The sequence below is a fragment of the Somniosus microcephalus genome, chromosome 14 (assembly GCF_052327205.1).
Source record: "Somniosus microcephalus isolate GS21.2 chromosome 14, FLI_Smic_1.0, whole genome shotgun sequence".
Classification (NCBI taxonomy): domain Eukaryota; kingdom Metazoa; phylum Chordata; class Chondrichthyes; order Squaliformes; family Somniosidae; genus Somniosus; species Somniosus microcephalus.
The window spans coordinates 134,898,580-134,916,905 of NC_141000.1; the positions used below are offsets into that span (position 1 = coordinate 134,898,580).

General features: G+C 45.7%; 1 protein-coding gene across 1 annotated transcript in view; it reads right to left on the reverse strand.

Moving 5' to 3' along the window:
* hsf2bp (heat shock transcription factor 2 binding protein) overlaps nucleotides 1-18,326 on the reverse strand; it is a 182,896-nt gene that overhangs the window by 70,340 nt on the left and 94,230 nt on the right. Inside the window, exons 5-6 of the mRNA XM_086007357.1 lie at nucleotides 16,755-16,896; nucleotides 3,161-3,278 (exon numbers count right to left, since the gene is read on the reverse strand). Of these exons, the coding sequence (XP_085863483.1) occupies nucleotides 3,161-3,278; nucleotides 16,755-16,896 (260 nt within the window). The remainder of the gene's footprint in view (nucleotides 1-3,160; nucleotides 3,279-16,754; nucleotides 16,897-18,326) is intronic.

Here is an 18,326-nt window from a genome sequence, read left to right on the forward strand (position 1 = left end):
GCAAGTGGCCGGAGGTCGCTGTGATGAGGTCTACCACGGCAGAGAAAACAATTGAGAAACTTGGTGAGATGTTCAGCCGTTGTGGCTCACCGGAACAACTCGTAAGTGACAACGGTCCACAATTTGTATCACAGGAGTTTGCAACCTTCCTGCATGTGAATGGTGTCCAACACATCAGGTCTGCGCCCTATCATCCCTCTACTAACGGCCAGGCAGAAAGGTTCATGCAAACTTTGAAGCACGTCTTGAAGGCATCGCAAGGTCAGGGCTCAATCCACCAACGTCTGAACAGCTTCCTGTTGTCCTACAGGAACGAGCCGCATGCCACAACCAAAACTTCCCCCGCTTCGCTCATGGTGAAGAGGCAGTTGCGGACAAGTTTTGACTTACTCAAACCTCCAAGGGCAGAGCAGGTTGTCCATCGTCAACAACAAGCTCAAATTGAAAAGAGAGAGAAAAGAGCCAAGGAGAGACGGTTTCATCCGGGAGAGGACGTCCTAGCTCGAAACTACAACACTGGACCGAAATGGGTTCCTGCTACGGTGATCGCGCAGACGGGCCCTGTGTCTTACACGGTTGAGACTGCTGAGGACGTCATCTGGAGAAGACACACAGATCAACTGTTGCTAGGAGCAGAGACAGCCACAGAGGCTCCAACGGCTGGTTGGCCTGAACTGTTTCCGGATGATACCGCAAACCAGCATCCTTTGCCACAGTGCTCTTCTCCAACACAGGAAGTCAAAGAGACTGTTCCACCTGTGCAAACTCCTGACTTTCGACTGACACAGGCACCTTCTCCATCTAGGCCTGTGTCAATGCCTACTGCTGTGGAAGCCAGCGAGGGCCGCTGGTATCCTGTCAGAGAGCGGCGGCCTCCAAGACACTTGGATCTGTAGGCTTAGCGACTTATCCACAAGACTGGGGCAGAATAAACCCCAGGGTAAAGTCAGGGTTTGAGGCAGTCTACCTCTACCCTTGGTTAGTTGAGTGCATTGAAAGTAACTTACCTGTTGAGGAATAATGTGGAACTTTCATTTAAGAGGGGAGGAATATGTTATGTATTGTGTGTTCTCCTCCCACCTGTGGTGGCGCTGTCACAGCAGATAAATGGTTGGGTGTTCTCTTGGTTAAGTTTAGCTCTCTTTGTTCGGAACTCTCCAGAACTTCCCTTTCCCTTCGAATAAAGCACTTCATGTTTGAATCTCTGAGTTCTGAGTTCTAATTGTGTCTAGGTAAAAAGGTACCAACACAACAAGGATCAATCACATTAATAGACGTAGTCTACAGACCACCTAATAGTGGAAGGGAGGTGGAGGAAGAAATATGCAGACAAATGAGGGAAATGAGAAAAAATCATAGAATAATAATCATGGGGGATTTCAACAACCCCAATATTAATTGGACAGAAGAGGTCGGTAAAGGGGATAAGGGAATAGAGTTCCTACAATGTCTACAGGACTCCTTTCTAACCCAACTTGTAAAAAGCCCAACAAGGGAGGATTCGCTATTAGATCTAGTATTGGGGAATGAACCAGAGGAGATAAGAGAAGTAAAAGTAGGGGAACATATAGGCAATAGTGACCATAATATAATACACTTTAAGATGATAATTGAGAAGGACATTAGTATGATAAAAAACAGGTTAATAGATTGGAGAAAAGCTGATTTTGAGGGGCTGAGAATAGAACTTGGGAAAATAAAATGGGCAACAATATTGGCAAACAACGCTGTAGAACAGCAATGGGAAACATTTAAAATGGTGTTCAACAGAGTGCAGGAATAATATATTCCGCTAAAAGGAAAGTACAAACTAAACACTAATGAGGCTCCATGGATGAATAAAGCCATAAGGGAACAATTGAGGGTAAGGAAAGAGGCATACATTAAGTACATGGACAGCAGGGGAGTGCATGATAAGGGAGCATACGAAGAGATTAGAAGAGAAGTCAAAAAAATAATTAGGAAGGCAAAGAGGAACTATGAAATTAAATTGTTAAGGAACATAAACAAAATAGTAAAATATTTTACAGGCACATCAATAAAAATAGGATGGTTGGGATGGGAATAGGGCCATTAAGAGATAGACAGGATAATACCACAGGTAACGATAGACTGGCACATAGCTAACGTAATAATACCTATATTTAAGAAGGGGGATAGAACATGTCCAGGGAACTATAGACCAGTCAGCTTAACATCAGTAGTAGGAAAAATAATGGAATCCCTACTAAAGGAGAGAATAGAAGAACATCTAGAAGCCAAAAATATAATAATGAATAGTCAGCATGGATTTCAAAAGGGAAAGTCTTCCTTGACCAACCTCACTGAATATTTTGAAGAGGTAACAGAGAGAGTAGACAAGGGTAATGCAGTAGATGTAATTTGTCTAGATTTTCAAAAGGCCTTTGATAAGGTACCCCATAATAGACCAATGAATAAGGTCAGAGAATGCGGAGTCAGGGGACAAGTAGCAGAGTGGATTGCTGGCTGGCTTCAAAACAGAAAGCAGAGAGTAGGGGTAAAGGGTAGCTATTCACAGTGGCAGAAGGTGGGTAGTGGTGTTCCACAAGGATCAGTGCTGAACCACTGTTGTTTGCAATTTATATTAACGATTTAGACTTTGGAATCAAAAACACAATTTCTAAATTTGCGGATGACACCAAATTGGGGGAGACAGTCAATACTGAGGAGGACTGCAACAAGTTACAGGAGGACATTAATAAACCTGCAGAATGGGCATATAATTGGCAAATGAAGTTCAACACAGATAAATGTGAGGTATTACATTTTGGTAGGAAGAATAAGGTGGTCACTTATTACTTGGAGGGTGCAAGGCTAGGTGGGGTAGAGGAACAAAGGGATCTCGGAGTACAAATACAAACAGTAGAGCCTTTTATACAATGCAGAAGCAGAGACGGTGAGGAGACAACGTGGCTTGGTGTCACCCAATTATCATTACATCAAAAACATCACTAGGAGGCATTGTGTAGCTTTTCCAGGAATCGCAGCTCAGCTCCAGTGGTGTTTGAAGGAGCCTAACATTTGAAGAATAAAGGAGCCCTTCCAAGATGGATAATCTTACTTTTGTTACTTTGGAAGTCAATTCCTGATAATGTGGACTTCTAGAAAACAGCAAGACAGATGCAATTCCAACACTCACACTTTGAGCTTTGTGCATAGACCGGCCTTCATTTCCGCCAGGAGCTGCAACAGTGTTTCTAGCAGAATTTGAGAAGAATTAACCAAGAACTCCCGACCACAGGCCACAGCAGCCACATCTGCAATTAACAAAAAAGTCGTATGTAGCAGAAATAAACTAACACATAGAAGATAAAGGGTTGGATTTTCCACTGTCAGAAGTACATTGAAACTGCACTTCCACCTGCTGGTAATCCTACCCTAACTTTCTCCGTCAACCCCATTTTAATATTGTGGGTGAGCACTGGTGGTGGGGGCGGGGAGCGTTGTTGGGGGATGGAGAGAGGGAAATCCTCCAATGGTACGGCTTTTAAATTGGGTGGGGGAGGAAAGAAGAAAATCCGGCTATAATACAACATTTAATCGTCTGCAGCAGCTGAAAGGGGCAGGGTAGCCATTTTGTGTGAGCACCAAATCAGAAGAGTGTTAGTAAAGTGAAGATGGCTGAAGCTGGTTCATGAAGGCACAGAACCTACGAATTTACAGACTCCTCTTATTTATTGTGTTATTGTCAAAAATCGGGCAAAGGAAGGTAGAAGGCTAACGCAGGGCAAGATGCAGGCTTAATGAAAGGCACCGACCTTGGCAGTGAGTACCAGCTCTAGTAATCCTTGCATCAAGTTCTTCATCTAGAAATTGTTCAGCAACATCTCCATGTTAACCAAAGTAAGAAGAGGCTCCTGAAAAAGCTGATAAAAATCAAAATGGAAAAAACACTTGGCCCTGAAGGCTTGCACCTAGAATATTGAGGGAAGTCAGAGGACTGGAATATTCCCAACATTACATTTTTGAAAAAATGAAAAAAAGTGATAAACTAGGTAACTATAGACTAGTCAAGTCTTCTAGTGATTATCATACAGGATAATCATTTTCAGCTGCTTTAGCATAAATTTAGGAGTAGGGCTATTCGCTGATGGTTTCAGTGTTCCACTCCATTCACAACTCCTCTGAAATGTAGCAGCCCATGCTGGCCTATAGCAGGACTAGATAACATCCAAGCTTGGGCTGACCTTTGTGTCACTTAAGAGCCAGACAATGACCATCTCCAACAACATAAAGCCCATCTTTGACAGTACCGGTTTAACAGTACCACCACTGTTGAGTCCATCACCATCTTGAGCGTCACCAATGATAAGAAGCTGAACTGGACCAGCCACGGCAATAAGAGCAGTTCAGAGGCTGGGTACTCTGCAATGAGTGGCTCACCTTCTGACCTCTCACCATTTACAAGGCTGAAGTTAGGAGTGTGATGGAATACTTACCACTCACTTGGATGGATGCAGCTGCAACAACAATACATACAATCTACAGGATGCACTGCAGCAACTCACCAAGGTTACTTCAATAGCACCTCCCTCCCCTGAAACCGAGAAGGACAAAAGTAACAATGTTGTGGGAACACCATCACCTCCAAATTCCCTTTAAGGTCACACATGATCCTGACTTGGGCATATATCACCATTCCTTCATCACCACTGGATCAAAATCCTTGAATTTCCTACCTACCAAACACAATTGTGGAAGCACCATTAGCACAAGGTCTGCAACGGTTCATGGCGGCCCAGCACCACCTTTTCAGGGCAACTCGGGATGGCGAATCAATGTGGGGTGGCCAACATCACATGAATAATAAATAAACTTAAAACTTACTACTAGCATATTTGCCAAACAGCTGAGCAAACTTAAGGTAAATAAATCTCAGGGGCCGGATAAGACACATCCGAGGATTCTTAGGAACTAAGGGAGGGAATTGGAGGAACTCGGGCACAAATCTTCCAGAAATCACTGAATACTGGAGAGGAGCCTGGGGAAAGGCAGATGTTACTCCTGTTTTTAAAAAAAGTAGCAAAAGTGACCCAAGAAACTATAGACCAGTGGGTTTGATGTCCAGTGTGAGTAAAGTTATGGAAACCCTTATTAAAGAGATCATGGAGCATCTGGATAGAAATTAAACCATAACAGATTGCCAACATGGGTTCAAGAAGGGGCGGTCTTGCCAATCTAACTGACTGGTGTTGTTTGAGGGTGTGACCAAGGGGCAAGGCAGTGGGTGTGGTGTACTTGGATTCCAGTAAGGCCTTTGATACGGGTCTCCTGGAAAGGCTGGTACTAAAAATAAAGAAAGTGGGAACAGGTGGAAATACATTACAATGGATATGTAATTGGTTACCCAATGGAACCCAGAGGGTAGTGGTACAGGGGTTGTCATCAACCTGGGAGAATGTTACCAGTGGGCTCACACAGGGCTCTGTTTTGGGATCTCCTTTGTTTTATATCTTCATGAATGGTTTGGAGCTCTGAGTCACATGCACAGTGGCTAAATTTGCAGATAATACAAAGCTAATGAAAGTGGTAGACTGCAAATGTGAACAAAACACTGGTGGGAGTAGTTTATAGACCCCCTAACAGTAGTTATAATGTTGGACAGAGTATAAATCAGCAAACTAGAGGAGCACGTAACAAGGGTAATGCAATAATCGCAGGGGACTTTAATCTTAATATTGACTGGGCAAACCAAGTTGGCCAAAGTAGTTTAGAGGACGAGTTCATGGAATGTATTCGAGACAGTTTCTAGAACAATATGTTGAGGAACCAACTAGGGAACAGGCTATTTTAGATCTAGTATTGTTTAATGAGACAAGGCAAATTAGTAATCTTATAGTAAAGGATGCTCTGAGGAAGAGTGATCATAATGTAATAAAACTTTATACTGAGCTTGAGAGTGATGTAGTTAAGTACGAAACTAGGGTCTTAAATTCTAAACAAAGCCAATCATGGAGGTATGGGGGGCGAATTGGCTCAGATAGATTGGGAAATTGGATTAAAAGATAAAAGAGATTAAAAAAAGGAGCGGACCTGGAGGGTACACAGCGAGAGCACAACAGTTAAAAGGAGCAGACCCGAGCAGCAGGAGCCTGAGACCGGAAGGAGCGGACCTGGTGGGAGCACAGCGAGTGTGGAGCAGATAAAAGGAGCAGTCTCGAGCGGCAGGAGCCTGAGACCGGAAGGAACAGACCTAGAGGGAGCACAGCGAGAGCGGAGCAGATAAAAGGAGCGGCAGCAACTCAAGAGGCAGTTTTTGAAAAAGTGACGTCAGAGTAAAAAAAGTGACGTCGGCACAAGGGAAGGAGCTGTTTGGTGAGTAGCTGGTGAGTGTATTTTTTTTAAGTTTATAAGTTTATTTCTGCTGGATTAGTTCTTAGTATTAAATAGAGTCCCGTGGAGTGCGCATCCTGTGCCATGTGGGAAGTCCTGGACGCTTCGCGTAGCGTGGACGACCACATGTGCGGGAAGTGTCGCCAGCTACAGCAACTCGAGCTCCGGGTTTCGGGGCTTGAGCGGCGGCTGGAGTATTGCGTCCAGTTCTGGTCACTACACTTTAGGAAGGATGTGAAGGCCCTTGAGGGGGTGCAGACGAAATTTACCAGAATGGTTCCGGGGATGGGGGATCTTTGCTACAAGGACAGGTTGGAGAAGCTGGATTTGTTTTCATTAGAGCAAAGGAGATTGAGGGGTGATTTGATAGAGGTGTACAAGATTATGACGGGTTTGGATAGGCTAGACGGGGAAAGGCTGTTCCCACTAGTTGATGGTACAAGGACTTGGGGACACAGATTTAAGGTTTTGGGCAATAGATACAGGAGGGATGTGAGGAAAAGCTTTTTTATGCAGCGAGTGGTGATGACCTGGAATTCGCTGCCGACGGAAGTGGTGGAAGCGGAGACACTCAATGTTTTCAATGGGAGACTGGATAGGCACTTGAGGGAAATAAACTTGCAGGGCTACGGGGATAGAGCGGGGAAATGAGCCTGACTGGTAACAGAGTACTTAAAAAATCATAATATGATTAGGCAGAGTCTACATGGTTTTATGAAAGGGAAATCATGTTTGACAAATCTAGAGTCTTTTTGAGGGTGTAATTGGCAGGGTAGATCAGGGGGAACCAGTGGATTTGATATATTTGGATTTTCAAAAGGCATTTGATAAGGTGCCACACAAGAAGTTGTTATACAAGGTTAGGGCTCATAGGATTGAGGGTAATAACAGAGAGTAGGAATAAACGGGTCATTTTCGTGTTGGCTGTAACTAGTGGGGTACCGCAAGGGTCAGTGCTTGGGCCTCAGCTATTTACAATCTATATCAATGACTTAGAGGAGGGGACTGAATTTAATGTATCCAAGTTTATTGACGATACAAAGCTAGTTGGGAAAGTAAGCTGTGAGGAAGATGCAAAGAGGCTGCAAAGGGATATAGCCAGGGTTAGCGAGTGAGCAAGAAGGTGGCAGATGGAGTATAATGTGGGGAAATGTGAAATTATCCTCTTTGCTAGGAAGAACAGAAAAGCACAATATTTTTTAAAAGGTGAGAGACTAGTCAACGTTGGTATTCTGAGGGATCTGGGTGTCCTTGTACACAAATCACAGAAAGTTAACATGCAGGTACAGCAAGCAATTAGGAAAGCAAATGGTATGTTGGCCTTTATTACAAGGCGGTTGGAGTATAAGAGTAAAGACGTCTTACTGCAATTATATAGGGTTTTGGTGAGACCACACCTGGAGTACTGTGTACAATTTTGGTCTCCTTACCCAAGAAAGGATATACTTGCCTTAGAGGGGTGCAATGAAGGTTCCTTAGATTGATTCCTGGGATGAGAGGGCTGTCTTATGAGGAGAGATTGAGTAGAAAGGGCCTATACTCTCTGGAGTTTAGAAGAATGAGAGGTGAACTCATTCAAACGTATAAAACTCTTACAGGGCTTGACAGCGTAGATGCTGAGATGCCGTTTCTCCTGGCTGTAGAGTCTAGAACAAGGGGTCACAGTCTCAGGGTAAGAAGTCGGCCATTAAGAACATAAGAAATAGGAACAGGAGTAGGCCATTTGGTCCCTTGAGCCTGCTCCGCCATTCAATAAGATCATGGCTGATCTTCTTCCTCATCTCCACTTTCCTGCACTATCCCCATATCCCTTGATTCCCTTAATAGGCGATACTAAGGGAATCAAAGGATAAGGGGATCGGGCAGGAAAGTAGAGTTTAGGTCGAAGATCAGCCATGATCTTATTGAATGGAGGAGCAGGCTCAAGGGGCCGTATGGCCTCCTCCTCCTCCTATTTCTAATGTTCTTCTGATAAGCTACAGATTTACCTACTCTAGCAAAGGTTGGGGCCTTCACTAGGCCCATAACAGAACCTGTGCCTGCTGTTAGCAGGCGTAGATTCTGCTGCACCTAACATGCGGAATTTCCTGTGGAAGCCCAGGAACTCCCCGAGACACACCTCCTTGATGTAGGGGAGGAAGTAGAAGATCTGTACAATGACTCCCCCACTGAAATTTGAATTTGCCGCAGCAAATGGGGCAGAACCCTAGGAGAACCAAGTTCAACTCCACATTTCTGGCCCCCTCCACCAGGTAGAAATCAGGCTGTCCACCCTTCCTGGGCCAGAAATTTGGGGTTTATGACTGCAACTTTCAGACAGCCTCAACAAAGTTCAGACAGCACAATCACAAAAAGCAGGTTAAGATGCCCAAATCAGAGAATAAAATTGGGATGAGTCACATCAGTTATGTGGAGAGTAGTGAAGCTGGGATTGTTGTTCTTAGAGCAGAGAAGGTTAAAGCACATGATGGAGGGAAGGTTATTGAAGAAGCAGCTGAAGATTGTTGGGCCTAAGATGCTGCCCTGAGGAACTCCTGAAGCAATGTCCTGGGGCTGAGGTGATTGGCCTCCAACAACTATAACCATCTTTTTTGTGTTGGTATGACTCCAGCCAGTGGAGTTTCCCCCTGATCCTTATTAACTTCAATTTTACGAGGGTTCCTTGGTGTCACACTCAGTCAAATGTTACCTTAATGTCACGGGCAGTCGCTATCATCCCACCTCTGGGATTCAGGTTATGTCCACATTTCAGTAATGAAGTCTGGAGCAGAGTGGTCCTGGCAGAACCCAAACCGAGCATTGCTGAGCAGGTTATTGATGAGCAAGTGCCGCTTGATAGCACGACTCCTTCCATTACTTTGTTGAGGATTGAGATTAGGCTGATTGGACAGTAATTGGCAATTGGCCGGTTTGGATTTGTCCTGCTTTAAGTGGACAGGACATAGTTGGGCAATCTTCCACATTGTTGGGTCGATGCCAGTGTTGTACTTGTACTGGAACAGCTTAGCTAAGTGCTTGGCTGGTTCTGGAGCCATGTCTTCAGCACTACAGCCGAGATGTTGTCAGGACCGGTGCACTCAGCCATTTCTTGATATCATAGGGTCTTAAAAGAAGTGGCTGCAGAGATAGCGGATGCATTGGTTGTAATCTTCCAAAATTCCCTAGATTCTGGAAAGGTCCCAGCGGATTGGTAAACCGCAAATGTAACGCCCCTATTCAAGAAAGGAGGGAGACAGAAAGCAGGAAACTATAGGCCAGTTAGTCTAACATCTGACATTGGGAAAATGCTGGAATCATTACTGAGGAAGTAGTAGCAAGACATTTAGAAAATCATAATACAATCAAGCAGAGTCAACATGGTTTTATGAAAGGGAAATCGTGTTTGACAAATTTATTAGAGTTCTTTGAGGACGTAATGAGCAGGGTGGTTAAAGGGGAATCAGTAGATGTCGTGTATTTGGATTTCCAAAAGGCATTCGATAAGGTGCCACATAAAAGGTTGCTGCACAAGATAAGAGCTCATGGTGTTGGGGGGGTAATTGTAATGTATGTACCTTTAAGAGGGAGAACTACTTTTTACAGCTCATGTATACTGTAGTACCGGCAGTGACCACACCTGTATATAACGTTGAGTAGTAATCTGTACAGTTCAGTTGCAGTCTGAGCCACGTTGAGTAAACACCGTTTGTACCGTTCTCCGCAGTCTGTGTCTGATTATACACGGACATAACAGTAATATATTAGCCTGGATAGAAGATTGGCTAACTGACAGAAAACAGAGTCAGGATAAATGGGTCATTTTCAGGTTGGCAAACTGTAACTAGTAGGGTGCCACAGGGATCACTGCTGGGGCCTCAACTATTAACAATCTATATTAATAACTTGGATGAAGGGACCGAGTGTACTGTAGCCAAATTTGCTGACGATACCAAGATAGGTGGGAAAACAAGTTGTGAGAAGGATACAAAGGGGGAAAAATTGGGGCGCTAACTTCGCCGGGGCACTAAAAGTAGCGTCCCAAAAAAGTTAGCACCCCTGTGCTGGAAATTGAATGGTAGAGCCCCAAGCCCCAAGAAGGGGTTGACTTATGAGGAAAGGTTGAGCAGGTTGGGCCGATACTCATTGGAGTTTAGAAGAATGAGAGGTGATCTTATTGAAACATATAAGATTCTGAGGGGGCTTGACAAGGTGGATGCTGAGAGGATGTTTCCCCTAGTGGGGGTATCTAGAACTAGGGGGCATTGTTTCAGAATAAGGGGTCGCCCATTTAAGACGGAGATGAGGAGGAATTTCTTCTCTCAGAGGGTCGTGAATCTTTGGAATTCTCTACCCCAGAGAGCTGTGGAGACGGAGTCAGTGAATATATTCAAGGCTGAGATAGACAGATATTTGAACTACAGGGGAGTCAAGGGGTATGGGAAACAGGCAGAAAAGTGGAGTTGGGGCCAAGATCAGATCAGCCATGATCTTATTGAATGGCGGAGCAGGCTCGAGGGGCCGAATAGCCTATTCCTGCTCATATTGCTTATGTTCTTATGACGTGGAGTGAATCTAATTTTCTGATGACTGGCATCTGTGATGGTGGGGACCTCAGGAGGAGGCAGAGAAGGATCATCCACTTGGCACTTCTGGATGAAGATGGTTCTGAATGCTTCAGCCTTGTCTTTTGCACTGCTGAATCTGTTCTGAATATATCCCATTTAACACGGTGGTAGTACTTCACGACACGATGGAGTGTGTCCTCAGTGTGAAGACAGGACTTGCTCCACAAGAACTGTGTGGTGGTCACTCCTACCAATACTGTCATGGACAGATGCATCTGTGACAGGTTAATTGATGAGGACAATGTCAGGTAATTTATCCTTATGTTGATTCGCTCGTCTAATGCTGGAATCCCAGTCTGGCAGCTATGTCCTTCAGGACTTGGCCAGCTCTGTCAGTGTAGGTGCTACTGAGCTACTCTTGGTGATGGACACTGAAGTCCCCGCACTCAGAATATATATTTTTAAAATTCGTTTATGGGATGTGGGCATCGCTGGCAAGGCCAGCATTTATTGCCCATCTTTAATTGCCCTTGAGAAGGTGGTGGTGAGCCGCCTTCTTGAACCACTGCAGTCCATGTGGTGAAGGTACTCCCACAGTGCTGTTAGGGAGGGAGTTCCAGGATTTTGACCCAGCGACGATGAAGGATCGGCGAGATACTTCTAAGTCAGGATGGTGTGTAACTTGGAGGGGAACTTGGAGGTGGTGGTGTTCCCATGCGCCTGCTGCCCTTTTCTTCCAGGTGGTAGAGGCCGAGGGTTTGGGAGGTGCTGTCGAAAAAGCCTTGGTGAATTGCTGCAGTGCATCTTGTAGATGGTACACACAGCAGCCACAGTACACCGTTGGTGGAGGGAGTGAATGTTTAAGGTGGTGGATGGGGTGCCAATCAAGTGGGATGCTTTGTCCTGGATGTTGTCGAGCTTCTTGAGTGTTGTTGGAGCTGCACTCATCCAGGCAAGTGGAGAGTATTCCATCACACTCCATACTTGTGCCTTGTAGATGGTGGAAAGGCTTTGGGGAGTCAGGAGGTGAGACACTCGCTGCAGAATACCTAGCCTCTGACCTGCTCTTGTTGTCACAGTATTTATGTGGCTGGTCTAGTTAAGTTTCTGGTCAATGGTGACCCCCCAGGATGTTGATGGTGGGGGATTCGGCAATGGTAATGCCGCTGAATGTCAAGGGGAGGTGGTTAGACTCTCTCTTGTTGGATAGGTGTATCTGCGACAGGTAGATTGGTGAGGACTAGGTCAAGTAGGTTTTTCCCTCGTGTTGGTTCTCTCACCAACTGTCGCAGGCCCAGCCTGGCAGTTATGTCCTTCAGGACTCGGCCAGCTCGGTCAGTAGTGGTGCTACCGAGCTATGCTTGGTGATAGACATTGAAGTCCCCCACCCAGAGTACATTCTGTGCCCTTGCTACTCTCAGTGCTTCTTCCAAGTGGTGTTCAAGAGATTACAAAATGCTACAGTTCAGAGGGACCTGGGGGTCCTTGTGCATGAAACACAAAAGGTTAGCATGCAGGTACAGCAAATAATCAAAAAGGCAAATGGAATGTTGGCCTTTATTTCAAAGGGGTTAAAGTATAAAAGCAGGGAAGTCCTGCTACAACTGTACAGGGTATTGGTGAGACCACACCTTGAGTACTGCGTACAGTTTTGGTCTCCTTATTTAAGGAAGGATATACTTGCATTGGAGGCAGTTCAGAGACGATTCACTAGGTTAATTCCAGAGATGAGGGGGTTGACTTATGAGGAAAGGTTGAGCAGGCTGGGCCTATACTCATCGGAATTTAGAAGAATGAGAGGTGATCTTATTGAAACATATAAGATACTGAGGGGGCATGACAAGGTAGATGCAGAGAGGATGTTTCCCCTCGTGGGGTAATCTAGAACGTGGGGGCACAGTTTTAGAATAAAGGGTCACCCTTTTAGAACTGAGATGAGGAGGAATTTTTTCTCTCAGAGGGTCGTAAATCTGTGGAATTCTCTGCCCCAGAGATCTGTGGAGGCTGGGTCATTAAATACATTTAAGGTAGAGATAGACAGATTTTTGCAAGATAAGGGAGTGAAGGGTTATGGGGAGTGGGTGGGGAAGTGGCTTTGAGCCCAAGATCAGCCATGATCTTATGGAATGGCAGAGCAGACTCGAGGGGCCAAGTGGCCTATTCCTGCTTTATTTCTTATGAGTAACATAGAAAACATAGAGATAGGAACAGGAGTAGGCCATTCGGCCCTTCGAGCCTGCTCCGCCATTCAATGAGATCATGGCTGATCTTCGTCTGAGATCATAGCTGATCTTACCAGTTCAGTACCCCGTCCCCGCCTTTTCTCCGTAACCCTTAATCCCCTTAGCCTTCAGAAATATATCCAATTCTCTCTTGAAAATATTTATTGAATTAGCCTTCACAGCCCTCTGTGGCAGGGAATTCCACAGGCTCACCACTCTTTGAGTGAAGAAATTCTTCCTCATCTCTGTTTTAAATGATTTGCCCGCTATTTTTAGACTGTGGCCCCTGGTTCTGTGCTCCCCGGCCATTGGAAACATTCTCTCTGAATTCAGCCTGTCCAGGCCTGCCATAATTTTATATGTTTCGATGAGATCCCCTCTCAATCTTCTAAACTCCAGTGAGTACAAGCCCAAACTATTTAATCTCTCTTCGTAGGTCATTCCCGCCATTCCAGGTATCAGCCTGGTGAATCGCCGTTGCACTCTTTCCATGGCAAGAACATCCTTCCGCAGATGGGGCGACCAAAACTGTACACAATACTCCAGATGCGGTCTCACCAGCACCTTGTACAGCTGTAGTAAGGTATCCCTATTCCTATACTCGAACCCCCTTGATATGAAGGCCAACATACCATTTGCCTTCTTGATCGCCTGTTGCACCTGCATGCTCTCCTTCAGTGACTGGTGCACAAGAACACCCAGGTCCCTCTGCACTTCCCCATCTCCCAATCTATTGCCATTTAGATAATAATCTACCCTCCTGTTTTTACCCCCAAAGTGGATAACCTCGCATTTATCCACATTATAGTGCATCTGCCACGTATCTGCCCATTCCCCCAACCTGTCCAAATCGCACTGTAGCCTCCTGACATCCTCATCAGAGCCCACCCCTCCTCCTAGTTTAGTGTCGTCAGCGAATTTGGAAATATTGCATCCAATTCCCTGATCCAGATCATTTATATATATTGTGAACAGCTGGGGTCCCAGGACAGATCCTTGCGGCACCCCGCTGGTCACTGCCTGCCACTCCGAAAACGAGCCGTTTATTCCAACTCTCTGTTTTCTATCCGCCAGCCAGTTCTCTATCCACGTTAATACTTTGCCCCCAATCCCATGAGCCTTAATTTTGCATGATAATCTTTTGTGTGGAACCTTATCGAAGGCTTTCTGGAAGTCAAGGTACACCACATCCACTGGCTCTCCCCCATCTATTTTACCAGTTACTTCCTCAAAAAATTCCAGCAGATTAGTCAAACACGATTTACCCTTTGTAAATCCATGTTGACTCTGTCCGATCCTTTCCCCATTTGTCAAGTGCTCCGCTATTTTATCCTTAATAATGGACTCTAGCATTTTGCCCACAACCGATGTAAGGCTTACTGGTCTATAATTCCCTGCTTTCTCTCTACCCCCCTTTTTAAATATTGGGGTAACATTAGCTACCCTCCAATCCACGGGTACTGTTCCCGAGTCAATGGAGTTCCGGAAGATGATCCTTAGAGCATCTGCTATCTCCAGGGCCACCTCCTTAAGTACCCTAGGATGTAGTTTATCAGGCCCCGGGGATTTGTCGGCCTTCAGTCCCCTCAACTTACCCAACACCATATCCCTAGAGATACTAATTTCTGTCAGCTCCTCCCTCTCATTAGTCCCTATGTTTGCCGATATTCCTGGGAGGTTATTTGTGTCCTCCTTTGTGAATACAGAACCAAAGTATGAGTTTAATTGGTCTGCCATTTCCTTATTCTCCATTATATATTCTCCCGAATCGGACTGCAAGGGACCGACTTGGGATTTTACCAGTCTTTTCCTCCTGATATACCGATAAAAGCTTTTGCAGTCTGTCTTTATGTTTGCTGCAAGTTTACTTTCGTATTCTATTTTCCCCTTCCTGATTAATCCCTTTGTCCTCTTTTGCTGTATCTTGTACTGCCCCCAATCTTCCGGTCTGGTGCTTTTTTTTGCCAGTTGATATGCCCTTTTTTTTGATTTTATGCTGTCCCTAATTTCCCTCGTTATCCACGGTTGAGTCACCTTTTTAGGTTTATTTTTATGCCAAACCGGTATAAACATGTTCTGGAATTCTTCCATTCTATCTTTGAATGCTTGCCATTGTCTCTCCACTGTCAATCCCCCCAGAAACACCACCCAATCAATCTTACCCAATTCCCGTCTCATACCCTCGTAATTCCCTTTATTTAAGTTCTGGACCTTAGTCTCTGATTCAATTTCCTTACTCTCCATCTCGACTGAGTACTGATTCATCAGCTGAGGGAGGGTGGTAGGTGGCAATCAGCAGGAGGTTTCCTTGCCCATGCTTGACCTGAAGCCATGAGACTTCATGGGGTCTGGAGTTAATATTAAGAACTCTCAGGGCCACTCCTTCCTGGCTATATACCACTGTGCCACCACCCCTGGACGATGATGGAGGAGTTTGGGATATTGGCTGAAAGTTATGACTCTGTGAGGCTGTTGCTTGACTAGTCTGTGGGACAGCTCTCCCAATTTTGGCATAAGTCCCCAGATGTTGGTGAGGAGGACTTTGCAGGGTCGACTGGGCTGGGTGTGCCACTGCCGTGGTCAACGCCAGGTGGTCCGTCCGGTTTCATTCTTATTATTTTGTTTCGTAGCGGTTTGTTACAACTGAATGACTTGCTGGGCCATTTCAGAGAGCAGTTAAGAGTCAACCACATTGCTGTGGGTCTGGAGTCACATATAGGCCAGACCAGGTAAGGACGGCAGGTTTCCTTCCATTCGTTTTTACGACAATCCGAAAGTTTCATGGTTACCATTACTGATAAATCCAGATTTATTTAATTAACTGAATTTAAATTTCCCAGCTGCCGTGGTGAGATTTGAACTCACACCTACTGGATTACTAGCCCACTGACATTCCCACTACGCTACCGTTCCCTATATATGAGTGAAGCTACCCACAGTGGTGTTCAACATGGAGTACTGATTCATCGGCCAAGAGAAGGAGGAAATTGGTTAGCAGTAGGGGGTTTCCTTGTCCATTTTTGACCTGAAGCCATGAGACTTCATGGGGGCTTGAGTCAATATTAAGGACTCCCAGGACAACTCCCCCCGACTATATTCCACTGTGTCCCCTGCTCTGATGGGTCTGCCTTGCTGGTGGGAAAGGATATACCCAAGGATGGTGATAGAGAAGTCTGGGACATTGGCTGATAGGTATGTCATTTGCAGGACAGCTCTCTAACTTTGGCACCAGTGCCCAGTTGTGAGTGAGGAGGACTTTGCAGGGTCAACTCGGCTGGGTGTGCCTTCGCCGTGTCTGAATTTGATGCCTAGGTCGCAGCTGTATGGGTTTTAGATACAGGCAGCAGAGTTTTGGATGAGCTCAGGATGGAACATGGAAGGCCGGCCATTGGAATGCTCGAGTCTGGGGGGGGGGGTAATAAAATCATGGATGAGGGTTACAGCAGCAGATAAGTGGAAGCAGAGGTGTAGATGGGTAATGTTAGGGAGCAAATTTCTGTGCCAAACCAGGTAGGAATTTCAGGGCTTGTGTGCATTAATATATATGCTGAAAAGGAAGTGAGAAATTGGCAAAGGAATTAGGAATGCTATATAGAACACAAACATTTATTTTAACCAGGAACTCGAGACTTACTTGTTACAATTCCTGCCAATGCCAGAACAAACTGGTTTTCATCTGAATCCAGATTCTGCTGTTCCTTGATGCTTCCATCTAGAGATTTCACAAAACTTTCTATTGTCTGTCCCACAATACCGAAAAACTTTTCTGCTTTGCTCTATTGATTAATTTAAAAAAGTTCCTGTTCATAACTAAAATACTTAATATACAGACAACACAAACATATTTTGACATTGCCCAAGGATTTAAAACTATTAATAAAATTCTATGGTTAGTTCTAAGAAGCATATGCCATAAATGCAGAATATAAATTTCTGAATGACACTACTTGAATTATGGTACTTGTGGTGAAACAAATTTATCAGCAATCGCTTAATAAATCAATTTCATCTCAAGACTCAAGCAAAGGTTTCACCCTTGGAGGCTGGGAACAGACATGGGCATGTACACAAGCTGCCTGGGCGCTGCTGCCTCTCTCGCCTGCAGTAACAAAGATTTACAGTAACGCAGGCTCAGTTTTGGAGCGAAATGCCCCATGTGCAAACACAGTAACAAAAGAATATATGAAACAATCTTGCCCTTCAAATTCTTTCTTTCCATCATCTACATACAATCTGCAATTTGAAAAAATGGGCAAGAAATTGCTGTCAAAATAACAGTGAGACTAATGGCGCTCGTCGTTATTTATGCGCAAATGGTACAGCAACTTCAGGCAAGGGGCAGGTGCACGGTTAAACTCAAAAACCCAAAAGGAGGGAAGGGGAAGGGGGCAGGGGGGGGGGGGAAGAGGGATAGGGGGAAGAGGGGTGTATGAGGTCTCTGGCGGCTGGGAGGGAGAGGGGTTGGAGAGGTGGAGCAGGGGAGGAGATGGGGGAAGGGGGTTTTTGAGGTCTCTGGCGGGTGGGGGAGAGAGAGGGGAGGGATGGAGGTGGACAGGCGGAAGTGGGAAGGAGGGGAAAGAGTGGGGAGGGGGTGTATGAGATCTCTGGCGGATGGGAAGGAGGGGGGAGATCTGGGCTTCTGCCCCCCCCCCTTAGATAGTGGTCACGATGATTAGGTGTCCTCCTACTGACCCCACAAATTGGAGCAGGGTCAGCCCTTGAGGGCACCATCCCAGCCTGATGGCAGAGATATCCAGATATGGGAGGCAGTGCAATAAACGGTAAGCAAATTCATATCCAAGGCATCCAAGCACTGAAGAGAAGATGAATGACTGTGTAATCTGTTTCAGATATCCAGCAACATTGCTTTGCCCCGAGGCCGTCAGCACCAGGAAAACCAACCCAAAACATGGGTTAAATAAAAAAGCGCTAAGTACTCATCACAATCCGCTACCCGACCTCCAACCCCGGTCCACAGATCTCCAACCTTCGACCTCTCCATCCTGGTCCCCCCCGACCCCCAGCTCAAGCCCCTGACCACTACTCGCCCGGTCTCCCTCGATCCCGGCTCGTCAGGCTCACCCTTGATCCCGACTCGCCCTGCCCCCACCCCTCCCAATCCCGACTCGCTTGCCCCCCCTGATCCCGATTCGCCCGCACCCCCCCCCCCCGATTCCGACTCACCTGGGGCCCGATCTCTACTCGC